General features: G+C 38.2%; 1 protein-coding gene across 3 annotated transcripts in view; it reads left to right on the top strand.

Annotated features, from left to right (window-relative positions):
- The window catches only part of EDIL3 (EGF like repeats and discoidin domains 3), a 231956-nt gene that overhangs the window by 153308 nt on the left and 50676 nt on the right, over positions 1–27972 (top strand). For all 3 annotated transcript variants that reach the window (XM_027712542.2, XM_027712543.2, XM_027712541.2), the window contains 3 exons: positions 5559–5740; positions 22128–22283; positions 23355–23499. In XM_027712542.2, the coding sequence (XP_027568343.1) occupies positions 5559–5740; positions 22128–22283; positions 23355–23499 (483 nt within the window). The remainder of the gene's footprint in view (positions 1–5558; positions 5741–22127; positions 22284–23354; positions 23500–27972) is intronic.

The following is a 27972-nucleotide window of genomic DNA, read 5'->3' as shown; positions in this document are numbered from 1 at the left end:
CGATCAGAAGTGAATGCTTGATGAATGAGTGTAAGAACATGGACAAGCATCAAGTAATGGTTCTCCCATTGTGTTTTCCCAGCTTCAAGTAGTCTTCAGTTTAAGTAGTCTTCAGTTTCTTCAGAAGCTGTATCTTCCTTTAATTTTACTCCTGTTGTATAGGTCCCTTTTTCAACTGTGCTGTAGGTTGCAGTTCCCCAACATTAATCCCTGTGTGTTTTGGTGGGGAATTTGCAATTCTATCCATCCTACTCAAAGAGCAGAATGGAGAAATTACCAAACTAGAACTAAGCAAATTAGTCCTGAATAACTACCCTCTTATTGTTTAAACATTGTTTAAAAAAGACATAATCTGCTTTCGCTGTCTGAGCTATCATCTCCATATGTTTTTGTTCTATGTTGGAAACATAATTTTTTTTGCACACTTACTCAAGGTAGAAAATCCCTCTGAATGTCCATCAGAGGGAGGTGAATCCCAGTGTGAGAAAATGCTTATGGACAGAAAGCTGAAGTCTCTGTGTGAATGATACAGAAGAAATAGGTTGAAGACTAGATTGTATGTTTAGTTTATGCAGCATTAATTTACATATCAGCATTAATTAATGCAATGTCTGTGGTCATGAGTAATCCCATTGTTCAGTGGTAAAGTTGGCAACCAGGAACTGTCATATTACTAAAAGTGTGTATCCAACCATCTCCCTGCAAAAGCACTTTACTTAGGATTTATAAAAAAGATTTTAGCATTATCACGTCATGGTTGTGAAAAAACAAGCCCTGCAAGAACATCCTATTGCATATTGGTGGGCACTTTGATAACAGACTGTTAATTCCATATCTATATCCACCTACCCAACTCCTAAGAGTCAAACTCACTGTTAAGTGAGAACAGCTATCCTTGACAGAACAAACTGGGCGAGGATGTGTGCATCCTTGCAGGAGGAACAAGAAGAAAAAGGAGGTTGGGATGGCATGGTGGGGGCAGCATGAATTACTGTTGTACCAGAGGTCATCTGTAATCCCATTGTCAAAAGCTGCATTCAACACCGTCACCAGGCCATGCCAAGCACAGCCAGAGTAGTCTCATTCCAGAAAACTAGGTGCTGGGAGGAAGGCATGATTGCAGATGTCTAAAGAAGATTTGTTTTCCACCTGCCTTCAATTTTGCATCTGTTTGTTTTGGTGATATTGGCTAGAGGCAGACCAACTGAGGGAATGAGAAGCAATATATTCTTGCTGCGAAATCAGGCATGTTTCGCCATCAGTAATGAGAAGTCTTTTCATTCTGTTTGCAGAGGCATAATCCTCACATTTTCAAGCAATTTTTAAACCATTTGGAGGTTTTGCTTAGTTTGTGGACTGACATAAATGTAAAAGTTCAAATTGAACATACTCATGTTTACCCAGCACTTTCTGCTTATTATCTCTTAATGTAGTAACTCTTTATCATAAAAGGCTTTGTCTTTTCACAATAAAGAGAGAGATTCAATGACTTATTTCCCTATTTCAATTTTCTCCTGAGGAGATATCAATGTAAAACTGTAAGCTGACTGTCATCTTCTGCTTCCTTTTACACCAATATTATTGTTTAACTGGAGGGATTTATTGTTGTCAGAGACCAGAGTGGAAGCATAGAACTCATCCTCTTTCTGGGGAGCTGTTTGATTCCCATACTCTCAGCCTACAAGTGAAATCTGGACTAAAAATCAATTGTTTTTGTAGCGCCAAATGGTACATGATGTTTCTAGACCTAATTAAATTTGAGATTGTATAAGAATCCTTCAAGGCAGGTTTATAACCATTGCTGTCTTCATGTGAGTTGGTGGGGAATCTTAGGAGAACTGGAAAGATTCACTTTTCCTATGTTATTAACTTTTCCCATGTTATTAGCTTTTCCCATCATTCCCTGGATCCACTCACATTCACTTAGTTGTTGGTATCTTTGCATTCTGTTACCTCCATGGACAGTGAGGTTTTATGGATATAGGATATAAAGTAAATTGTGTTTGATAAGAACAGGAGAAGCCTTAAAGGGATTTTATTTAGTGCATAAGAGTAACTGTCACTGTAGGATTAAAACCAGTATTACATGAGTTAGTATCTTGCTTTTTAATGACACTTAAACAAAAGTTCCAGATGACAAAATCTTCCTTGTGAATCTGTATAATGAACCTGTCAGGCAGCTTTTTATTGCTTTTTAATTTATTTTTTTTAATCTTTCTTGCATCAAGTGTATTGTCATACCCCAATGTGTCAGCATTAACTAATAAAAATGGGCTTTTTTATTTAGTAACTAATGTTGACCAGTCTAAATTGCACACTGTAGTGATACTATTATTTGTCAAGCTGTCATGATTTTTGTTAAATGAACTATGGATTTATTAGAAGCAGGGATATAACAATAAAATATAATCCAGCTGTACTTGCTTAAAATATGCATCTCAGTTTTCCTTAAAAAAGAAACGATCTGAAAAAGCTGTCGTTGCTTGTTTTCTTCATTGTTAGTGGTCAATGGCATATCACAGCTCTTAAACACTTAAAGAAATAATTGATACCTTAACTTGAAGAAAAGTATTGTTTGTGTCTGAAATTTAATATCTTATGCAGAAACTGGTCTGTAACCAGTCCTTTATAGATAAAACATTTGATGGGACCAGAGATAAGTCATTCATCTGAGAGTTTTCAGGAAAGGTGAATTTCTTGTGAATTTAAAGAGTAGTAGCCCCATAAGAGTTTTTATAAGAAGAAAGAATGACTTGCTAATCTAGTGCAGTATTTGGAAGAAATTAATGAGCATATGGCTAAGAGAAGTCCATTTGCTGTGGTATTTGACTATCCAAAAATGTGTTCAATATTTCATTTTAACTGATAAAATAAAGTAAATTGAAAGGTTTTCTTGTTGAATACTGTCTGATTCAAATAAAGACCTAAAGGGTGAGTAAAGGGGCAGGTATAACAGTGGTAGAGCTTACTCACAGTATCCTAATAAAACTTCTACTGAAGTCCTGGCTGTTGAATAAATTTAAAAAATACCAAAAAGTTCTGATTTAAGAAATGTACTTACAATTATAATATTGTTTAGAAATTATTATCCAGTCTCGTACTTCCTACACATCACATGTTGTAATGCCTGAACTGAACACCAAAATATCTCTAACGTGGTGGTTGTAACTTTTAAGAGTGATAAATTTTGTGTTTAACTCACATTGAAAAAGTCACAAACATGACAAACCATGACTGGAGCTGCAATGAAAATAAGGAGCTTGTACAATAAAGTGCCTATTCCCTAAAGGTAGAGATTTGCTTTGAATTTCAGGAATAATCCTCTTAATGATAAGGAAGATAAACACTTCTGAGCATATAAGGTCAAAGTAAGAGTTAAGTGCTGTACTTGGTAATTAAACTGCCTTCAATTTGGAAAGGAAAATTCAACTTTCTCTTGTAAGGATTTCACACATTTCAAAAAACTTTTAATACATCTCAAACAAGAGATGTACTAACTAACACACCTAACACCTAACACACCTAACACCTTCAACATGTCTCCTTTTTAATGTCCCCTTGGAGACCTCTCCTGCTTTCTCACATCTCTATTTTTTAATAATTATCAATCTATGACTGCAGCTGTTAAGGGTTGTTAATTTCATACATGTATCCTGTGTGCGTTGTGAGCTGCACATACACATAGACACATCCGTGTGCATTTCTTTTCCATTATGGAATAGCAAAGGTATTTTAATAAGTAAATATAGGAAACTTTTGAAGATATGCACTTTCCTTAAAAATCTAAAGTTGTTTACCTCTGACTTGCGAGCAGATATAGCAGTTCATATACCAAAGAATTTTATTCTGCTTCAATGGAAATATTTCAGAGGCAGAGCTAAGACTTGGAATAGGTCTTTCAGTTCTTAAGTAACAGTGTGATGAAAATACAATGAAGAATGACACTTTTCCAACATATATGGGCTTTTTGAATACATTCTATATTGAGCCTGCCTGTGCTGGTGACAAAGGATTTGTTTTCTTGTGGCACTACTGCACGCCTGGCACAGCAATGGGAGGGAGCTGTGTGTTGTCATGTTCTGAGCACCGTTATTAGTCAAGTGCTGGATGCAAAGCCTTTATTGTTGGCTGATAAAGAAGAGTAGATTCTAACCCAGCTTCATGGAATGTTAAAAATATGTGTGAAATCATAGTGTGGTGCAAGTCAGTCGTTAATTTCAGTGGGGCCAGGATTTCATTTAGGGATATCCTGGAAGTTTTATCCAGGCTTTGCGTTGAAGGATCACACCCTGAACCCCACTCTTATGGGAGGTTTGGTTTACCTTTTTTCAAAGCGCCAGTAAGTGCTTGTTCATGGCACTTCCTCCACAATCAGCTTAAAACTTCAGTTTAGTTTATATTTTTCTCCATCACCAGTGACACACAGTACCTGGGGACTGTGCTACCAGTGGCTCCCTGCACTATCTCCCTGGCAAGAGGAGCAAATTGCAACAGTCACTTTTTCTTCTCTGTGCCTTTAAATTAATGAGGAATTAAATTATTTGTGACTTTCTGCCCACGTGGGCATTTCAGAGTTCATTCTTGGGTACTACTTGAGGTGAAACACTGCAAGGTTCCTGAGAAGATCCGAAATGTGGGTAAACATCTGTCATGTGGTACCAAAAATTGACAAAGTGCAATTGACCTACAAAGCAGAAGATCTTTTGGACAACAGACAAATATTGGCTGCCAGAATAATTCCTGAATTTACCTTCTCTTTAGATTCTGCATTGGAATTGAGTAAAGAAAAATCTCATTTACTTGGAACTGGTTGGGGGTGTTGAACAGTAGATAGACTGACAATAAATTTGTATACAATGAATTTTCAACATTTTCTCAGTTTGGATTGTTCACAATAACTGAGTGTTTTTCTTCCTGTACTCAAATGGAGTGGCTTCAGAAAACAATGTTAGCAGAATTATCTTGATTTTCTGAAATCTTATGTCTACAAGTATTTCTGGTGAATAAATTAATGATGAACACTGGGACACTTAGTGGTTGCTGATTAAATGTATAAGACCGTTGAATATTTTTGGTGTAACTGAACAATAATGTGTCTAGTTTCCTATTTCTAAAAAAACCCAGCAATAACAATTTGTGGTATGTTGGCTAAATGCTAACCTCTGGGATAAGAGCAGCAATATGGAACTTGGCAGTAATTGCAGAATTTTAAATTTGCTTTTAGCAATCATTTCAATATTTGAATCTGAGGATTGGTTTTTTTAATTGTGTCCACGAAACTCAAACTCTCAACTCTTCAGATAGAGCAAACTAAAAGCTTAATCCATTACATTAATTTTACAAGGAGAACAGTTAATTAATTACCAGAAGTATTTTTTTACTTTTTTTTTTAATTTCTACAAAAACAAGATTAGTTGAGTATTTTAAATTCCTTCTAAGCTGTGTTTGGCATGACTTTTTGGATCTGTTTCTATGATATTGCAATTACAGCCACGTGGGGCTCAAAAGAGTTGATCATTTGAGTTGCATTCACTTCTTTTTTCCTTTTGCATTTGCAGGATGCTCTGGCCCACTAGGGATAGAAGGAGGGATTGTGTCAAACCAACAAATCACTGCATCATCCACCCATCGAGCTCTTTTTGGCCTCCAGAAATGGTACCCATACTATGCACGGCTTAATAAGAAGGGTCTTGTGAATGCCTGGACTGCTGCAGAGAATGACAGATGGCCATGGATTCAGGTAACAGATGGAGCTGAGGGGGAAAAAAATCTCCTTGACTCAATTGCCAGTGTCACTTAAGAAACTGATGAAGACAAGTGGTTAATGAACAGCTAGATTCTTATTCACTGTCAGAAACATGGCCTAGGCTAAAAGGGACTATTTAGTTGCAAAACAGTGATAATCTTGATTTTACAAAAGCACAAATCTTTTTATTTAAAAATGTGCATGTGTTCCTTTGTGGGTCTAAACTGTGGAAAGCAGGTTTATAAAGGCTGCTTTCAAAGAAGCTACTTTCCACAGATGTTACATTTCGTAGTTGGGTCCTTAGAAGCACATCACAGCAATATCTCACAGTGGAGATGTTTTGACATGTGCAGTCTTCTGTGGGCATCTTTCTAGAGAGCTTTAATGTGGTTTTGGCTGTACCAGAGCCTGCAGGAAAAGCTGGTCCTCTCTGCTGAGCTGCTCTGGGCAAACAGGTTAAGTATCATCTGCATCGTAATGGAAGTAACAAGAAGTGTTTTAATTAAGGCTGGAACAGCTGTTAGTTCAGCCACATCCATGGGGCCGAAAATACAGGTTTTCTCATTCCCACTCAAGGGTGTTATTGCTGGAACGATTCAAATGGCAGTGCCCTCATTGTGAACTGGATTTCTCTGTGCCCAACAAATGATTTCAGTGGAAGCAGTGAATATGAAGTCCTGTGGCAGTATTTTAATGAAGATAATAATTATCTAGTGATTGCTGTAGCCCTTTGCTTTTATGAGGTTTTCATGATATATGAGTTGGCCTAAGCTTTGGCAATTTCAGCTGTTGGTTAATAAAGGTTAGTAAGTTAGATACTTAAGGGAAAACCTTTTGCATTAATTGGAATAGTCAATACGTGAAGAGGATGCTTCCCTTCCAGTGAACATAGGATTTAGCTAAACATGGTATTTGAGCATCTTGTCTGTCAGCACTAAGTTGAACTGTCCATAATGTCCCTCAGGTGTGTCAGACACACTCTACTCCAAGTTACCTTTGTGAGCATGTCATAATATTTGTCACATTCAAGTTTTTGTCCTGACTACCACTCATGATTTTTCCTGAGCGGCTCTGGGGAAAAAGCACAAGGGATTACCTGTTCATTTTTCTTGTTTGGAGAGCAGACACAAAGTGCTGTTTGATGAAGTTTTCTGGAACTGGGGTAATGAGAGTGCTGAATTTTGTCAGTTCTGGAAAACGAAGCCAGTGTTACTATTTGTTATTTATTGCAGAGTGAAAACACAAAGGCCCTTCAATGTATCTTAAGTCAGTTTTCATCCGTAAAGACCAGAGGGGTTAGGAAGTCTAAAATTTATACATTGAGAAAGAACTGGAAAAAATAAGGCTAAGGGACTCAGACAGAATTATTTCTGCAGGAGCAGAAAGCTAATGTGACTTTAATGGATAATGAAAATGTCAGCATTACAGTAGCTTTTGGGCTTCTTTAGAGAATGGGCTTTATTAAATGAGCTGGGGAAAAAAATTCAAAATCATTTAGCACTGAACGCCTAGACACATCTTTTTCTGGGAGATGAACTGGATGGGCATGTCTGATGGTCTCACGCTTCTACTGATGTTTACACTTGTCAAAGCCGCAACCCACAGTGGAGGCAGCTCCCAGACCCCTGTGCAGGTGTGTACCCAAACCAAACTTGGGTCTGCCTTGGGCTTTGCTCCCAGGAAAATCTTCCCTTTCCTCTTACCTGGGAGGGACATTGGGCTGATGGAGAAAATGTGTCTATAAATCTCAGCCCGTGGCATCAGATCTGAACAATTTGTTCTTTTTTTTTTGGAGTCAATGGATCAAATCTAAGTAATTCCTATCCCATACAGGTTATTCTGTAATTTTGACAACTATAGTGTGTAAGGATTTTCTAGAAGCGTTAAGTGATATGATTAATGTATTCTAAGCAACAAGCAGTTCCTTCCTTTTCTTCTCACTTTTCTTGCATAATAAACTTGGTCTATAATTTCCACAAAACCTACCAAATATTTTTTCTTTTTTTTTTTTTTTTTTTTTTTTTTTTTTTAGTTCACAGCAAAATTAAAAGTACTCTGTAATTTCAGAAGAGAGCTTTAAATCTTAACAGGATTTCTTTCTCTTTCCATTTCTGAAGACTTTTCTCTTTAAAACACCTGGGACCATAAAATATGGAATTTTTAGGGGAATTATACTTGTAGGGAAAAAAGTGCTTTTTAGTGTTCTGCAGGAACCCTGTTTTGATTTGGCAAGGGAACAGAGCTCCACACACTCACACTTTATGCACTGCATAGTAATTCTTTACATCAGAGAACTGTTCTTCAAGCATAAAATGAGCTCTAAGAGGTAAAAAGTGCCTGACCCTTATGTGGATGAACAGTTTCTGTTGAGGGAAGAGGAGAAGCAGAAATCCTACAACTTGTTTTTGCACAGGTTCTGTGGTAGCCAGGGAGACACTTCATCAACGTTTGTGGAGGGTTGCAAAACAGTCAACCCGCTCTTGATTTGGGCTAAATTACCAGCTACCTTCCTTCTGGTCTGGTGGGAGAAAAAACCTCTGACAAGTACCTACTTGAGTTTTTACTTTATGCTGTCACCAGCTCCTCCCCAGACCCTACTGTGAGCAGCCTGCACATGGAGTCTTCTCCGTGCTGCTCCCAGTGACAAAGAAGCTGGTCCAGAGGAAAGCATGAAAAATGGTGTGAATGTTTGGCAGAGATAAAGTGGGAAAAGTTACAAAATCAGAAAGTCTCTTTTTGGAAATGCAAATGAACATTTAGCTTAGTGAACCTGAAGCAATAACCTGTTCTTGTAGTTTCCAATGCTAGATAAATTCTAGGGGAAACTGTGTATAATTGGCAAAGTCAGGCAAAGTATGATTATGTGCAGGTCTGTAGCTATTTTTGCCTTGATCCATCATTATCAATTTTCTTTATCATTTAATTTCTTTATTTATATGCAGCCTGGCAAATAAAAGGTTTGAGTGCTTTGCTTATAACTCACTTGTAATGAGTGCATAGCTTTTTTGCTCTAATCTTTCAGGTGTCTGATATGCATGAATTAGTATTCAATTTCATTTTCCTGCATTCTCCCAATGAACTGAAAATTGAAATTGTCATTTTAAATTTACACTCTCAGTATGTAATTAGTAATGGCAGTACAATGTTTGTAATTGGCTTGTGATTTAAAGGGTCAATGTCCATGTTTTCGAAAGAAAATAAAAGTCAGTCATACCTGCTTTTTAAAGTTCTGCTGGCCTCTGTTTCTCCTCACAATTTGGCTGGAATAAAACAGCACTTGTGTACTGCTTACCACTTTCTTAGTGGTATTAAAATCCCATGCTTTTATTGATGCCAATATTTTGCCCCCAAAAAGGCACGAACAGAAAAACTGCTTAGAGACAAAGTTTGTAGCCTTAAGTAACGAGGTATGTTTATTTCACGGGCCTCCGGAGTGCCCTGGGAACGGTGAGGTTGTCCTGGAAAAACCGCTTCACCTTCCCGGTGAAATTACAGGATTTTTTACAATTTTTATGAGTGATTGTAACATATTTACATACATATTCATATAATTGCAACATCTAGTTATAATATTCATAATAGGCGGAGTCTAGGCGGAGTCTGTGGTGTGGTCTTCAATCTGGGGAGAATCTAGGAGGGTCATTCCTGTTCTTCATCCTTATGAGCCCCTGGCCCAGCCTCCATCATCTTCATGAACTTTTCAACTTTCTTGGTTTTCGCAGACTCCATGGTGAATTTTGCAAGATTCTTGGACCCAAGCCCCCATTTCGCCCCTTATCTTACTTAAGTTAGGTGTGTGTGCATTCTTCCAGTGTACGGTACCACCTAATCTCTAAGTTCTGACAGTACATCCTAGCTAAGCGTTGGCAAATTCTTTGTGCTCTTGTTTATACCTATATTCTGATTTTAACTCTCTACCTGCTTTCTAGGCCTTGTCTGGCTTCATTATTTTTCATTACTTTGTCCTGAAATATAACCAAAATGATCACTTTACCTTGTCCAGTAATGAGTCGTTTTTGTCAACTCTTTTTTTAAAAACAGCATCTTCTCTTTTCTCTTTTACCCTTTTGCATTTGTGGCTTTAAAATATGTTGGTTTGTTTTATCCTGATTTCACTTCATCCCTACTTATTCCTTGCACACATCTTTATTTTTATATTAATATTTTTTTTATTTAAGGCAGTATGAATCAGAATAGATAGCTCCATGGTCAGGATTGTTGATTCTGTTATGTCTGTATCATATCCAAAATCATGAATCGTGAAGAGGATCCCTGCCTATAGGGTGGGATTTTTTGTTTGTTTTGGTTTTTTTTAAGAGGCTACCACCTCTTCTTTTTAAGTATTTTGTGGTCTTTTGGACATGGAAATTGTTTTTACAAGGTGTTAACCCACAGCCACCGCAGATTTGAGCACACCCTACATTTAGAGAATATTAAGAAAATGCACTTACTACAGTGTACCCTGCCATTGTGTAAGAGATGTGATTGAACACCTGAACTCTTGTGGGAGACTGTTGGATACAAATGTTAGTTATTAAATAGAATAATAAGAAATCTATTTTGTTATCTTTCATTAAAATAGCATAAACTCTTTCTCTAGAGACATCAGTGTGATTACGAATGGGTTTTTAAATAAAATATTCAAACATTTATTTTATTATTTTGATAAGTAGAAGGACTCATTTACAAAACAGCTGGACTGCTTGGTTTGGTTGCAGAATAAAAAAGGGGAAGTAAAGTTAGTTCAGGTTGAGTAGTTAGCTTTTTTCCTCTAGTTTTTATTGAATAAAAGAATATCCAAAATAATTGAGTTTGGGATTTTTTTCTCCTCCAAGAATTCATCCCTTTCCAGGTCTATTTCACATTTTTGTTCTTTTCCAGGGTCAGTTTTTAAAAGTCAAATGTAATTTCAAAAGGGAAAAACTAGAAGTCTTATTTAGAATATATGAAAAGAGCATTCTAATTCTTTGCCTTTTCTAAATGGCTTTTCTAAAACTATGTGCTGAGTTTCAGATGAAACTTTATATTCTGAGATACAATAGTTTGATCAAAAAGGTGTCTAACTTCTAATTGGTAATTTCAATATATTTGCATTCCATTCCAAAATAAAACACATTGGGTTCATTTACTTTTACCTGCTCATTGCACTTGTTGTAAATAATATTTTTTACTTTTTTCAATAATTTTTCACAGTTTTAATAAAACTTTTTCACCGTGTTTCTTGAAACTATAAGTAAATAATCTTCCTGCAGAGATTGTTAATAAAAACAGGTGATCTGGGATGGAAAGGAATCTACTCCAGCAGCTTCAGGGCAAAATATTTCCAAAACTTCTGCCTAATTTAGAATTACTTTATTTAGTGTTTTGTTGTTATTGTTTGTGGTTTTGTTGTTTTTCTGTTTAGTTGGTTTCTTTTTTGGTTTTGTTTTTTTGACGTGATTACTGTCAACACTTTTTTTAAAAAAGCCTAAATATACTGTAATATTATTTCTGGTAGGTAGATTTATATTTTTATTCTGTCTTATTTTGGTTTTTACACAACTGTCTCCACACCACTTTTGGTTTCAATTCCACTTCTGGTGCTCAGCCTCACAATTTTTGGGGCTTGCAGTCCCATGGTATAATTAGATCTGTGACTATGAATATCACCAACCTAATCATAACTAGTGTAACACAAAAAAAAAAGTACTTGTAATAGAAACTTTCTAAGTTCCATCATTGTTACCCTCAAGCAGGAAGCCATAAAGTACTGGGTGTTTTTTTAATCTAAAAAAAAAGGCAAGGAAAAAAAGATTAACAGCTTCCTCATCAAGAGCTTCCAAAGAGCAAGTATACACCAGGTGATAGCCATTTGCTAATGAAATGATAAAACCAAAAATACACAGAGGTCTTGCAAAACATTCATTCAGACATCTGTTGATGAGAGCTCTAAGCAAACTGCCATCTGTTAAACCATTCATTTTGTCAAAGTTCATTTCTGTGTTCACAAGTACTGTTGTATCAGCTTCCAAAAATACCTGTTGTCACAGCTTAAATGTTTAATATTACTTAATATAGCTCTCATCTTGGTATAACATGGCCAGTGAACCTTATGACACACAATGTCAGAGTCATTGTGTATGGTGATGCCCACCACATAGGAAGACTTCACCTGCTAAGTTAGATGCTGAAAAAACTGTTAAAAGTTTTTTGTCAATACTCCAATATTTGACTTAATATCATTGAAGAATTTCCTTGGAGGATATTGAAGAGTGTCAGTAAGTCCTGAAAGCCCTTGACAGTAGAGAACAGAAACTAATAATGCAAGTGCGGTTGACTTCTCTCAAAACTATCTGTGCAAGTTTAGAGCTGGCTTGCCACCAAGTCTCCAAAACTCAACAACAGAGCCTGCTTCCCAGAGAGGGGAAAAAAAAAATCAAACAGCCAAGCTATAGCAATATATATATATTACATATAAAATAGATATATACAGTGAGAATACTATGTACCTATAACCCCAGAAACCCCAAATAGCTTCCTGAAAGGGAAGAGGGGAACGGAGAAGGGAAAAAAAGGACAAAAAAAGGATGAAAAGGGACAGAAACAAAACAGGTATGCACAATCTAAAAACCCAGTAACCAGCAGACTAAAGAACTGGCAAAATCTCATCACTTCTCTTGAGAAAGCAGGACAGCCAGACCGCAGCCCAGCACTCTCCCCTTATGCATGGCAAACAACAGCAGGTGATACGGGCCTCAACTTCAGATAAGCAAGACCATGTAGAGATCTACCGTTCTCTAACCTTGCCAGAAGAGAAGAGAGCGAGCTCTCTTATCTACTCCTTATTTATTCCCCGGGTTATGTAAAGGAATAGCATGAAATACTTCCTTGGTCACTACCCTTGTTCCTTCCTGGTTACAAGCTGGTCTCCAGGAAGGCCTAGGATGAAAACTATCACTCTATCCCATCTTTGAACTGCAGGAGTTAGAAGAGGTGGTCAGCTAACCAAAGCCTGCCATAGATTCAGTGACTTCACTGAACTCAATACCAATGCCTGCTCTCAGCATCTGCACACTTAGCTTACAGGCCAAAAATATAATTTATGTACTCAAAGGAGAGAAAACAAAAAGGACGGGGAACCTATTTCTTAGTGTAATCATCCATAAACTCCCTGGAGTCCTATATCTTGATATCTATTTCATATCATATCTCCCAGTTTCATTCCTCGCACACACAAATACCCATGCACAGACATATTCAAACAACTTTTGATTGAAGTTTCAGGTACACAAAATCAGTCAGTTCAGAGTCAGCATCCCCATTGCAAGTGAGATTTGATGCTGTTGTGAACACATCCATCACGTGCTCTGTCAGCCCGTGTGCCAGCTCTCCTTAATTACTCCCTGTAATGTGGATGAAGGGCTGAAGCAACAGGACCTTTAAACACATTATTTCCTGCATCTGTGACACCATCCATTTCAGCTAAATACTTTTTTTCCCCACATTTGCCATCCTGATATTAAAAACAACCAAACCAGAAAGTGGTAACACACTGAAATGAACAAATGTGTCTCCACCTGGTTTCTTGCATCAGTAAAAATGGATGCCCCAGCACGTATGTGGTGGTGCTGTATGAGGATCAGAGTCCCCCTGTTTTGGGGACAGGATCTAAATCTGAAAGATGATACCATGTTGATAGATGATAGTCAAACAGGTCATCTTCTAAACACTCCCTTTCAAAACTGGCTGAGCAAAGGGTCCTCACACTTAGTTACTTTCCTACTAGACTTGACTTCTAGAAAAATGCTGTTTCAAGCTACCTCATTATAGCTTATTGTTCAGGAAACAAAAGTTCAAGAAAAAGTTAAATCATATGACAGTATATTCGAATTTTTTTTTTTGGTGTGGTACAAGACATCTATATACAGAATCCCAGAATGGATCAGGCTGGAAGGGACCACCTCCCTGCTTCAGCAGAGTCATCCCTGATCTGCTGGAAATTCTCTTCCCAATGCACCCCAACATCCCACTGGCCTTCTTAGCCATAAGGACATGTGGCTGGGCAGGGACAGTTGGTTGCCCACCAGGACCCCCAGGTCCTTCTCTGCTAAAGTAAACTCATGCTCTTGGCCTCCCCTGGAAATGGCAGCATGTGTTTGTCATCTCAAAGACCACTTAATTTCAGTCAATCATCAGTTCTACAGACTGAAAAATAGGAGTATATTTTAGTCTTGCACTCTTAGAACATTCTTCTTCCATGAGTGGTTAAGTTAAAAAGACATTGTTCAAGCCTTGAGTCTTTCAAAGAGACTTTTCAAAAATTGTCTATCACAAAACCAAGAAATGTTTCATGTTTTCAATCTAATCTTTTCCCTGACAATTTCTGTAGAAAGACTTTTGAGGAAAAATGCATAGAGAAATAAGGGAAGTCTCATGGAACTTTTAGTTATAACTTTTAGTTATAGACAATAGATAGAGAAATTAATTTCTTTTGTCCTTTGATTCTTAATTTCAAAAGACAATGAAGAATATTTTATGAGTATGTTTGTCATTATTCAACAAATACTCAGCCAAGTACTTTCACAAGATTCAGGAGACATTCATCATTTGAGCCAACCTTTTGTGTTCTGTAACATCTGAGGATGGAGAAATTGTTCGAGTGGCATAATCTTTTAATCCATCACAAAACCATCTGTCCCCTGTGTACTTACTGATCTAACTCGTCACTTCTCTTGTGTCCATCTCAAACTTTGGCCTTTCTCCCTGCACAACCAGTCTCATAGCAACTAACAGATTATTCTCAAAGATGGCAATATATGTGGGAAGGATTGTTTTCATACACTCCTGCTTTGCCACTTGTCTTTCTCCCACAAATTTTGTCGTGTTGTGGGCACAGTCTTAACAGTCCTAATTATGTGTAGCATTCCCATCTCAGTCAGAAGTACTAATTACATCTGCAACTTCAACATCCTCTATAAACTGACAACCAAAAAACCCAACAGTGACTAGAAAACACACTTGCAGATATATGGGAAAAGCAAAAGGGTGGCATGGGCAAGGATAATAGGCTGCTGTGGTGGCCAGGCTCATTGGAAAAGACAATTTTAAATAGGTAAACATTCATTAGGATGACTTTGACCATGGAAAAAAGGGAGTAAAGTTGTGTATTTTAATACAGGTTGTGCACCATTTGGGAGCACTATCATCACTTGCTGAGTTTATTCTGGTTGAGGAACTAAGTAGTTTCCCACTGTGTTGAGATAAGCTGGGAATGCGCAATGCTGTCTCACAGTAGGGATCTTACATGGACAGGGAACTCTGAACTCCTGCATGTTCCCTGCTATTTCAGTTTTTACTTTAGCCCCCATCTTTCAAAACTAAAGCAGATAATTTCTTCATCTGTGCAACAGACTTGTCATTTTCTGGCACATTTCCTCCTTACTTACCATCTGCTTACTTACCTGAGGGACATGGAGGGGTTCAGTCTGAGGAAAAGGAGGTTCAGAGGGGCCCTATTCTTTAAGATTCTTTAAGAGGAACTGACTCTTTTAGAAGTCTTCTAGATATTTTGAGGAAATTCTTTCCAGAAGACATTAGCATTCCAGAGACAGGAAGAGCATTCACAAGTTCAAAGTATATGAAGAAACTAATTATAGCAGTAAACGACCTTGGTGTTTCTTAGCTAAACTTAGATTTCAGATAGTTATTATTCATTTAATCAATACATTGGATGTCTTTTCAGACATTAATAATTTTATAATTCTATGATTTCTTGGTCTAAGAAGGTCCATAGGACCTAGATGAAGCCGAGTGAAATCAGATTTGGAAGTTTTTTCAGTTGTCCATTTTAGCTTTGAGAGAAGGTGTTATTTGTCACCAGAGTTGTTAGCAGAACACATCTGCCAAAGTGCCATAAAAGTAGATGGAAAGTATGTTAGAGAAAGTACCTCTGATATTTAAAATTATTGCACAACCATTTTCATTGTGATTTTAATATTGTACCTCATGAATTCACTTCTTTTCCCTGAAGAAGGGGGTTTCATGTAGCATTAAAAGAAAAGTATCTGTTTGTTTCTGTGACCTGAGTCTGACATCCTGTCTTCTAAATCCTATTGATCAAAGCTATTTTACAAGGGGAAATACATACAGATATTTTCAGACATTCTTATTTACATATTCTTGGACTGATTCTTTAAGAAGTATTATAGACATTCTTGGGAAATTCTTTCCAGGAGACATTAGCATGCCAAAGACAAGAAGAGTATTCATAAGTTAAAATTATATGAAGAAACTAATACTAGCGATAAACGACCTTGGTGTTTCTTAGCCGACCTTAAATTTTAGATAGTTAATACTCATTTAATCAATATCTTGTAAATAAGATGAAATTTTGCAGGGCTATAAACCTCTAAAAGACAAGAGATTGATTATGGGCCTCTTCTTGAGATGACAGTCACCACATGCCAGTATTTGAATAATTCATGTCATCCAGTTAATTGCATTCATAACAACTACCTTTGGGGACTAAAATAATGGCTTAATAGTAAGAAGCAATGGACTAAGCAGTTTTTATTCTGTCTAATTATGTAAGCTCTCTGAAGCATAAATTGAAAGTTCTCAACAAAAGCAAAATGAAATAGGTGTTTTTTGATAATTCCCATAACATATGTTCCTCCACATTAGCATTGCATGGGCCAAAAAGCTTTATATTTTTCTTTTCCATACAAGCAGGGTTTAACCTATATTCTGATCTTTTCACAGAGAGACAAATTAAATTAGTGGGTCAATTTGCGTCTCTGATTCAGCACGCCTAATTTGAAGTATGTAAATAAGTCTTACTGAAGATGGCAAAGGTGATGAGTGGCTTTTAGTGGGTTGACTGGGGCTGAGATGTGGTTGAGTACAGTAAAGTTGTGAGAATGTTTGTTGTTACCTTGAGGTGTGACAGACTGAAAACAATACCATCAGGAGTATGAGTTTGCAGAGGATCTAATAGCAAAGTTATGAAAAGACTTCGCTGGACCCACGTCCACTTAAATGAGACAAAATCGTTTGGGATCAGAAACTTTTCTTTAAAGTATTTATATATTAAGTATATATATTATAAATATACACAGTAAAGTATTTATATAAAATAAATATATATTAAAGTATTTAATTTGTTTTTCCTCAGGTACAATTCTACAGTCACATTAGGAATTATTATTTGTAGCAAATGACCCTGTTAGTTCTCCTAGGCTATTAGAAGTCAATACTTTACATTGCAATGCGAATATTAAAAGGTAAAACATGTTGGCTTTTCTCCATGCAACTGTCCTCCTTCCAGTATGTCAGCAACAACTGTGGTGCTACCATGGATAAATCACTGTGTTAGCTGAGCTGGGCTCTAGTTAAAACATGTATCACTGCCACTGTACTGACTGCGTTAATGCCCTCAACTAAATTCAGAGCAGCTCTGCTGACAGTGCTGATTAGGAGAGTATCAAAAAGCCACAAACAGGCAAGATAGATGAATACCTTGTGCTCAGGTGTCAGCAGGACTTTGCAACAGGGGAGTCAATAGTAAGTGACCTGCTGCTACCTCCCCACTCCTTATCACGTACAAGTCCAGCTCTGCAGCTCCTAACGTGGCATTAGGGTGAAAAAGCAACATTCAACCCTGTTCAGGGGCTCCAGAGCTTGGAGATTGAAAAGGAAGCATGAGAGGGAGCTTTAAGACACACTAAATTTCCCAATATTGAAGGAATTTTCTCAGGTTGTTCCTGTCCTGAGTTTATTATAAACATTTCTATTGGCAAGTGTCCCTATATTTCACCACAAAATGCTTCCATGGGTGCTTTCTATCTAACCTTGTCAGAATTACGACTTTAAAAAAAAAAAGGAGACAAAAAAATTAAACTTCAATCCTTCAAAAACTGATGAGATCATCAGGGAAAGGTTGTTTTAATGCCAGTATAACCTTGATTTCTTATTCAACCTTATTTTTGTATGAGTAATGGTGAGTAGCAGTAAAAATATATTTACTTTATGCTAGAAAAGATGACGAATTATTTATGGCAATGCTATTCTATCTCATAACTGAAACAGGTAAACACCCTAGTTCTCCATAAAATGCATTCTGTTTATGAATGTAAAACTACATTTTAAGTCTCAAAGACCCAAGGTTTCATGAAGGTTTTAATTTGAGCATTTCTAGCAAGCTTGCTCTTAAGGATTACTTCAGACAAACCTGTTTCATATGAAGTGTTAGTGGTGTTGTTACTAACAGTGTGATAACAAATGAGGGGAAAATGGTTATGTATTCTGTACAGGCGCATCAGATAGGGTGTCTTCCTAGAGGCACTCTGTCTTCTCATCCCTCTTCTCTCCATTACATAATCATATAGATAAGAGAGGTGCAACTGGGTGTTTTTTTTATTTTTTTTGTCAAGTATATAGCTTCTGCAAACTGAATATACTGATATTTGATCACAAATTGAAGAGGGGGATGAACATCTTCCACCTGTCCTGTCCCTAATCCCTACTGTTCCGTTTCATTCACATATTATGACAGTGAATTTTGTCTTTTTTTTTTACAGTTCTGAGGTTTGTTAAGCACACTGAGAAGTTATTTATGGTCTCTGTTTTGTGGACCCCTTTGGATTCTTTAGAGAAAACAAGCTCCCACATTTAGTCCCAGCTACAAGTCAAGCTGCACACACAAATACAGATTTGCAGGACTGGCTCTGAATTGCCTTTGAAAATGGTGCATTGCAGTCAAAAACATTACTATACCATTGAAAATTGGCTAATAGATAATTAATCCTGTAGAATCAGTGCTGACAGAAGTAAACATGGCTCACTGGTTACTTTTTCTCCTCCTTTTGGGAAAGGCCATGACTCTGTAACCTGCTGGGATTGTCAAAGTTGTCTGATCACTGAGTTGGGAGGATTGGGCTGGCTGAAAGGAACGAGATTTGAAGAAATTTCAGGGACTTCTTAAATTAATGGGAGTTGATTTTATTCCCCAGTTCTTGGGCACACCCTGCACTCTTGGGTGAATTAGGTCCCGTGGAAGTTACTGGGTGCAGGAGACTCCTCTGAGCTGTTGCTGAACAGGGGTCCATGAACGGAGGTCAAGTGTCAAGTCCGAATTCATTGCTCTCAAAATAACCCTAAATTTTAAGTAGGGCTGATAAAAGTGATCAGAGTCTTTTTTTTAATTTCTTTTTTATTTTCTTTAAGTAGATTCTTCAAATGTCTATGCAAGTATCTTCTTCTTACAATGTCTTTACTGTGCATTACTGCCTGAATTACTGGGGTAAACCTCTCAAAACACTATTGATCTTCCATCATCCTTGATTTTTGTCCTGTTCATTTAGGTAATGATAAAGGATCCTTAATAAGCAAATAAGCTATTACCTTTTCTGAAAAGATATGTTAAGCTCTTATTATTGTCCTGGTGACTTTCACCTCTTTGTTTTAAAACACAGTCACCCGTGTAATTAAAATATATGACTTTCTATCCCAGATCTGAATCCACAAAGCAGAGCTTTCTGAACTGTTTTTCTTCACAATGGCCACAGGAAAATAACTTTGGAAAAGCTTTCACTGCTAAAAGAGGTAGTTCGTAGTTCTTCACAGCTTCCTACTGAAGTACATTAAGTAAGAAAGATTTCATCACCTACTTCATTGTAGTCATTGCCACAGTTGTAAATATTGCAATTTTTGCTGTGCTCTGGCTTGAAAAATTTAAAACACATAAAAGAACCCAAAGACCCAAAGGGACAATTAATTCCTGGTGTATCCATATGCACTGAAAGGAGCTACCAGAGCTACCACGAACATGACATTAGTCTAGTGGGGACTTCTATATAAGCAAGCCAAAGGTATCTGGAAGCATTTCACACACACCCTTCTCTGGGATTTTCCTTGGAGGATGGGTACTGATCAAGAATTCCTGTGAAAAGAAAGATTCTCTTTGTATGTTTATCCGGATGAATATTGAATGATTATTTAAAAATTAGATTTTTTTTCTTTCATTTTCATGATTACCTGGCCAAATCTTCCCTTCATTCAGTGTGACTTTTTTTTTTTTTAGAGTTTCAACTACAGTGTGAAATTCTTTGACAGATTACTTTTGGGTGGGGTTTTTTTGTCGTTGTTTTGCTTCTGAAGTGCAGTGGTTTATTTCTTGTGCATTGGATGTGGAGACTGGGGTGTGGAAAGGAGCCAATGTAGGAATAGATCATCCAGTTGTTAAATCCATGGTTTCATTACAAAATTACTCTCTAGGGGTGAACAAGGGGGAAAAAAATCCCCATAAGTTCTCATCCGAAAAAACTCCCCAAGGTTATCGTCTGGAAAAAGAAAAGTTTGTGGTTAAGATGAAAGAATATTATTTAAATACATCACTGGATCAAAGAAAATTTATTTGGTGTTGCGTGATACCTTCCTTTTCCCATTAAGTGAAATGTGAAGTTACTATCAGTCAGCAAATAATCAATGGCTGGTTTCTGTTTGAGTGTGCTTTCTAATTTATTTTTGGAGGTGGTATTCACTTCATTATTAGCAATTTTGTATACATGAAAATTGGTCTACTTACCTATTTATTAATATTCTGAAATTCCATATAGAGAGTGAAATATGCATAAGAGACTTCCATAAATCTTTAACTGTTTACTATTTCATGTTAAATATATATTTTTATGTAGTTATGGGACTGATAGTCTCTATAGCTGTCCTTTTACAAATATGACATACTTGTTTGGGTCTGCTTTCCCCCCTGGGAGACCAGTAACTAGGGAAAAGAACGTTTCAAAGACTCTAAAAAGTCATGGATCTCTTCTAATTTATACCTGTCTAAAATCCTGGCATGAGTCCATTCTCCTCACTAGAACTGAAAATATTCCTCAGCTTTCCCTAGCCTGTGTGGGAAAGATCCTGTAAAAAAATCTGATCTTTAATAGGAAGCTTTTCCTCTCTCAATGAGTCTAAACCTCGAAAATAAACATTGTTTTTCAGAAGGTTTATGAGTGTTTATTAATTTCTTATGGGGAGAGCTATGGTAAAACTACACCAAAAGCCAACTATTTCAGAAAAGCAGCAGAGAAATAGCCAGACTTCCTCCCGTTTCCCACTGTGTGCACAGTGAGATATTGAAACACTGAAGTCTGGTAATCTTGCATCCTTAATAGAGGTTAGATTACATTGCCAAGGGGAAGAAAGTCTTCAGACCACACTGCAAAGAATAAAGAGGTTAAGGTGTTTGGACAGCAGATACCTGATCTGTCTCCAAGTCCCCATCTACCTGTGCTGGGACTGCTATTCCAAACAGTGGTGATTGCACTGGGCCAACTTCACTAATTGGGGAGCAGAGATAAGACTCATTTGGAGGAGGATGTTTGGACATTTGGAGTGCTAATGTTGTTCAATCATTATTTACCTGGGCCCAGTTGTTTGCTCTCCAGTATTTCCATTCATCTCCTCTTATCACACACCTTCACTCAGCTCTCATGATGTGACAGCTCTTTGTTAAGCTTTATTTGGTGCAAAAGTTGCAGATCTCAGCTGCCCACCAGGGGTAGAAGTGCAGCTGCCACAGATTGGCTCCATCACAGGGACGAGACTGACAGTAACAACATTTTTTGGTTTGAATACCACATTCTGAACTTTTGGGGAATATAGTTGACTTTCCATGTCCATAGGTGGATAAAGAAGTCAAAATTAAGGTTGGTGGAATACTGTTGAACTCTTCATTTGTTGATTCTGAACATCTTTATTTTGTCTTCAAAGTATTGCCATCAGCTCAGACAAGTACACAGGGCATGTTCACATCCACTGATTGATATTTTGCTATTGACTGTTTTAGGATTAGCATTACAACCTTGATCTGTAGATATATGAATTTTCAGTGAGAATAAAGGAAAAGTATACTTCTTTGCTTTCAGAACTTCCATGTATCTTCACCGTCACAAAGAAATTTTGCCTGAATTTAACTTAGGATCTTTTGTATGGTATTGTAAATTGGCTTCTAATAGATCAGAAGATGCAGCCTTTGGTAAATTATCGCTTTATTGCATTTACTTTTCAGGAAGGAAATATATACAGCAATATCCCAGTAATTCACCAATAATATTCTGTATAACCACAATATATGTATATATATATATGTGTACACATACGCATGAAATAAGCATAGTCCAGGCTTTTAGTTCAGTTTTTTCCATTCATTGTGTGCATTTGTGCATCAAATTAATGAAAGACAAAAGGAATTAATGCAAGTATAAAAGCAGTAATTTAAATGCTACAGCTATGCTTTTTTCTGTCATTTAAGAAAGGAAAGAAAAGAAGAATCAAAGGAATCAAGGATCAGAATTGTGCCTCTCAGATGCTTAGTGATAAAAATGTACTGTTATTTCAGATAAACCTGCAGAAGAAGATGCGAGTCACTGGAGTTATAACTCAAGGTGCCAAGAGGCTTGGGAGTCCAGAATACGTGAAATCTTACAAAATTGCATACAGTAATGATGGGAATTCTTGGACAATGTACAAAGTAAAAGGCACAAAGGAAGATATGGTAAGATTAAGTCATCTGTATCTGAATATCTCGTATGTTTTAGCTGCCTTTAGAAGTATGAGGTGTCAGTGTTACATAAGCCTAATTGCCTGGAAGTATGATATAGGTTTCATTATCATTATTTTTCTCTGAATTAAAAAAAAATAGCATCAACAAATTTACATTTTCTGTTTGCTAAGAATTTCTTATACTTTAATTGATGGTTTTATAAATACTATTTCCCCAAGCTAGAATAATCCTGTTTATTACACTTAACTGATTTTCATTTTAATTAGTTTACCAGTAATTACTCATTACTCTGTTTTCAATTTAGTTTTATTACAATGGCAGATTAGCGTTAACCCTTGAAAACATAGAACCCATTCATCAATGCTAATCTTTATGCTGCACAAACAGTATCATCCAGTGGGATGTGTGTGTATACAGTTTACAGTTACCAATTATTTTTGATGGAGTCGTGCATACAAAGGAGCAAAAAAAACCCTTTACTGTGTAAGCTTACATAGAACTAATGCACTGTGAAGCATTACACATAGCTTCTCTATTAGGAAATTAAAATGCTGTGTGAGGAGGTATATAATGAGGGAAGAAAACACAGTACGAGGATATCTGGTTAGAGTGAGGAGTGAATAGAAGAATGCTGATAGGTTTAATTCAACCCCCCCCTGTGATCAGTGGGAGGGTTACAGTCACTTCAGTGAGAGCTAGATCAGGTTCTTGAACTCGAGAGGGAAAAAAATAAATGCCGATCAGCATAAATAATTGCAGGCTAGATTGAATTGAGACTATTTAATACACTAATTAGAGAAGAAGGCATAATTTAGTTGCATTAATAGCTTCAGCTTCTGGGACTGACAAGATAGAAGCCCTGGTTCAAAGATGTCATGATGTGACCCAAAGGCAGGACATTTTGCTTAAAAACTTGTATCGGGCACTAGAGATGCTGAAACAGCTGCTATTTGGGAAAAGCTTGCAGAGGCAGTCAAAACAGACGCTTTTGAGACATGAAAATTAACTGAACGTCCATCAATCCTCCTGGCATGTTTTTGTGAGTGTGCTATTTCGTCACAGGTGTTCCGTGGGAATGTGGACAACAACACCCCTTATACCAACTCCTTCACCCCACCCATCAAGTCCCAGTACATTCGGCTGTACCCTCAGGTGTGCAGGAGGCACTGCACACTGAGAATGGAGCTCCTGGGCTGTGAACTCACAGGTGGGGTTCCTGCAGTCGTGAAGCACCGGACAGGTCTAAACTGTGCACTCGTTTTGTCCCCAGTGAAACGTAGTTTCGTTTGTGCCTGAGTTTGTCCACACAGTTATTCACCTCTTTTTGTGTGCATTATACAACCAGCAACACTTAGCTAAGCGATGTCAGTGACAACAGTAGGGCAGTAATAGTAGTAAGGCAATGTTGTGTCAACCTAATAACACTTGGTAAATTTTTCTGTGCACCTCCAGTCATACGTGACCTAGACAAGCTCATTTATGACAGTTTTAGTGAATGTCAATGGATATCAGTACTCGTAGTGTGCCACACTGAGCAGACCACGAGACAGGGAGTCTCTGACTCAAAGGTGCACTCAGCACAACCTAAACTAAGGGTTGAAAATGGTTCCTGAGACTCTAGAGCTGGTTGTACAATGGAACAGCAGGGATCCAGCCTGACGTGGGTAATTCCTCCTAGCTTCTGGGTGACACCACCAATGTGCTCTGTGACACCCTCCAGGGGACAAACATGCTTCCACTGCCTTCCAGGACCACTCAAAGTGCAACAAGCAACATTTGACTGGGCTGCTTTAATCAAGATTTCAGTTTGGATTTGTTCTGTGGATTTAGCAGGAGCAGGGATTGCGTCTTGCAGCTAAAAGTAATGAACAATTGGAGCCAATATAAACCCTCTTAAGATTCGTAGTGTTCGTCTGAAATGTAAAGCCTGACCTCCAGCCACTCTCTACATGAACCATGTTCTCTTACAAATTCAGTAAAGCATGTAAATTTTTTATATTTTTCAAGAGATAAACCTTTTACTGGTAGGAACACTCCACTGAATTCATTTAGGAATGATTTTTATGTGGCTGCCTGCTTACTGTACAAACAATAGTCATCCAGTTCACGAATGATACATCAAAACAGCTGGAGTTAAATAATTCTCAGTCCTCTAGTGGCATCAAAACCAGATTCAGAAATGAAAAGTTAATACATTAATCTCAGTGTAGCCCTTTTCCAATACAGATAGGTTTAAAAGTAAATAGAAATTTCTGTCTAGCTGCTTTAGTCTATTAGATTGATTTTTTTTATGTCTTCCATTTCTGGAACCACAATTTAGAGTAAGTCCTTGCCAGAATGACCAGGAATTGTTTTGCTCAAAGAACTGTGAAAGCCACTGCAGTGAATTCATTTCAGTGGTGTCCTAACAGTTTCAAGGTCATCATTTCTTAAAACTGTGGGCAGCCAGCGCTCAACAGAACAATTTCAGCCTTACTGAAAGAAGAGTTGAATTATAGAGACTAATTTGCTCATAATTCCAGGTGGTCTGTCTTAGACAGAAAAGCATTTTGAGAGCTCTGGCTTCTTTAACATGTCCTGGTGTTAGAGGAGAGGGTCACTGCTGAACAGAGGGAGACTTGAAGCACCAGATCATCATAAAAACTAATTCTTTTTTTAGGACAAACTTCAGCAAAATATTCAATACAATCTGCTTTAGTCTCATAAATAGATTTACTCACGAGGACCCACAGTCAGACCTTATTGAAAACCACAATCAATGCTAGTGGAGTTGGCCATCAATAAATAAGACATTAATTTTCATGGCCTTGTGTTCCTGCCTCGCTTGTGTTTTGCACATCTCTGTGTCCTAAATTCCCTTCCCTACACAGAGTATTGATGTGAGGAGAGAAACAGATCACAGCTACTGTTTATTAGAATGCCTTTATTCATTAAGCTGTTATTAATAGCTGCAGCATGAAGCTGCTGTTTTAAAAACAGATCACTGTTCGCACGACACAGTTGCTTACTCATGGATTCAGTCACAAATTCAAACATCCATGTCCATGCAAGCAGTCCCTACCAAATGCTATTGATAATCATGTATGTTAGTGCCTATGCACCAATTCAGCCAACTCTTGGTGGTTTGGCTTTCTCAATTCTTGCAGGGGGATGTTGGTCCCCAGAACTTGAACATCCTTGTGACACCCACAGCATCTCCTGAGTGTGTAACTTTCATCTTCTTTGGGCATGTTGTTCCCTGGTAACTATTTCTCTGTCTTGACAGTATTTATAGGTACCATTCACACAAAGCTCACACAAAAGGGGACTTCGTAACTGTCATGGTTTGAGATAGCCCCAAAATCCAATTCCCTAGCTCCATTTCCCCCTCCCAAATCTCAACCTAATGTGAGATGGGTTTCTCCAGACAAAACACACCAGACTCAAAGTGGGGGAAAGGGAAATATTTACAATGACTGTACAAATAAATACCATATCACGATATAAATACCATACACAAGATCACAAACTATCTCTACCATGACATATGTATTTACAATGGATCAGATCTCTTCTCCCCTCCAAATAAAAGTCCAGGAGCGAAAGAAGGACAGATCCCTTCCAGTCCTTAAGCAGCAGCATCTTCTGAGGCAGCAGGTTTCTTCTTCTCATGCATGCAGCAGCTGATAGCTGGCTTTCTGCCAGCGTCCACGAGGGAGGTATCCAAGCCTCTCTCGTACCCATCGCCTCGCAACCGAGGGGTCTTCCGTGGGCTTCGTAACCCCAGACAAGGTCGTTTCACCACGTCATATCACGAAGACACAGGGGGGTCTTCGTGACGGTCTGGTATCTCTTGCAGGGCCTCTGTGCCCTGTCTCTCAGGCTGCCACTGTGGCAGCAGTGCAAAGGGGAGAGCCAAGGTCAACTCCCCCCGCATTCCATCTGGCCGTCCCGGTCCAGCTCCGGGACGCTCTGAGCTTCTCAGCTCCTCTCTCTCTCCGGTGCTGCATGTCCAAAACTGCTCTCCAAAATAGGAGTCCATGTCCCTCTTCTCCAGGAGGGGTCTCAAGGGAGTTTTGGGGGAGTGTGGTACAGTCTTACCCCCAGAACTCTGTCTCTTGGCTCTCCTTTCCTCGGCTCTCCTTCCAGGAGTCTTTTCTCTGGTGCTGCATGTTGCTTCTGCTGCTCCTTCAGTTCAGGTTCTTATCTCTGGCTCTCTGCCACCGTTTCTCTGGTCAGTGCCGGCTGCTGCTCTGTGCCCATGGAGAAAACATCTCCCGGCATACTACAGACACTTAGTCCAGTCCCCGGCATAACTACAGGCACCTAGCCCAGCTTTATGCTGTTCCAGGTCCCTGCAGCCCCCAGCCAGGGGCTGGGAGGCCCCAGAGGGCCCAAGGGGCTCAGAGCCCCTTCCTCGTGGCTCTACAACATGGCCACCTCTCCAAGAACAACAAGCAAACTACAACTCATCTCTTCCGGTGAGCTTGTGGGATGTTGACATTTTTGCAGGAGCGCCCATTGGGCAGAACTTCAAAACTTCCAGGGGTTTCCACCCCTTGGGGTCTACCACTTTTCTTAGCCTCTGGGGGAAAACAAGGTCCAAACCACGACAGTAACACCTGCATTTAATACCACGTTCCCCTTTCCTTGTTTGTCCTCAGCACTATCTAGTCTGAAAAGGAATCCTATGGTCATTATATCAAGGCCAGGTTGGATGGGACTCTGAGCAACCTGGTCTAGTGGAAGGTGTCCTTGCCTTTGGCAGGGGGTTGGAACTGGATGAGCTTTAAGATCCGTTCCAAGCCAGACCATTCTATGATTCATTAACATGAAGAAAAATTGTAAAATCTCTTAATTTTTAGAAAAGAAAAATATCACAGTATTAATCAAAACAAATTCACCTTTGCCCTCAAATAATTGACATATGCTGCTTTTGCCAATACTACGTGAATTTTTGTCCAAGATGAGATGTATGCAGACCTTTGCAAGCACATCCCTCTGTGAGCTTGCCTTCATTGCAACCCTCCTTCGAGGGTTTGAGCTTTCTTGAAAGAAGAGCTAGATTAAGGTCATGGTACAGAATTCAGGCTGAAGAGTAAAAGATTGTACCCTTGGGAGAGTCAACAATCCACACATTACAAAATTGAAAGAATTGAATTCTTTCAATTTTCGGATACTAATCCACACTCATCCTCATTAATCCCCTGCTTCTGTTTCCCCAAGTCAGACCAAATAAGAAGTATAATAAGCTATACCTAGATAGAATTAAACATACAGATGTATCAGGTATTATTTATCACAGATGGAGACACCCAAAGCATCTCAAACATTCTTAGCTAAGATGCTCCACTGGGCATAAGCCATAAGTATGTCTGCATGAGCTCTCACAAACTTTAACAGGTGGCAAAAATGTGAGTGGAAATTGAATTGTCATGTCACAGGGACATGGCAAAGCAAATTGAAAGATACAGAGCAGTGAGGAGGAGATATCCTGGGAAAACATGAGCATTATTGTAATTGCATTTCTGTGAGATATGACTGTCTGTAGACACAAAGTAGACCATCCAAATTGTCATTGTCTACTGCTGTTGAAGTTGGGAAAACACAGGGTGTGCTGTTGCTCTCTGTGACACAGCACCAAGGCATTTTACTACCACCCATGTGCATCATGTTTGTCTGTTCTGGTTCCTGTTGCTCT

The sequence above is a fragment of the Pipra filicauda genome, unplaced genomic scaffold, assembly GCF_003945595.2.
Source record: "Pipra filicauda isolate LSUMZ 115617 unplaced genomic scaffold, ASM394559v2 scaffold168_size1973030_pilon, whole genome shotgun sequence".
Lineage (NCBI taxonomy): Eukaryota > Metazoa > Chordata > Aves > Passeriformes > Pipridae > Pipra > Pipra filicauda.
The sequence above is the reverse complement of the archived record's forward strand: the minus strand, read 5'-3'. Positions and strand labels throughout refer to the sequence as shown.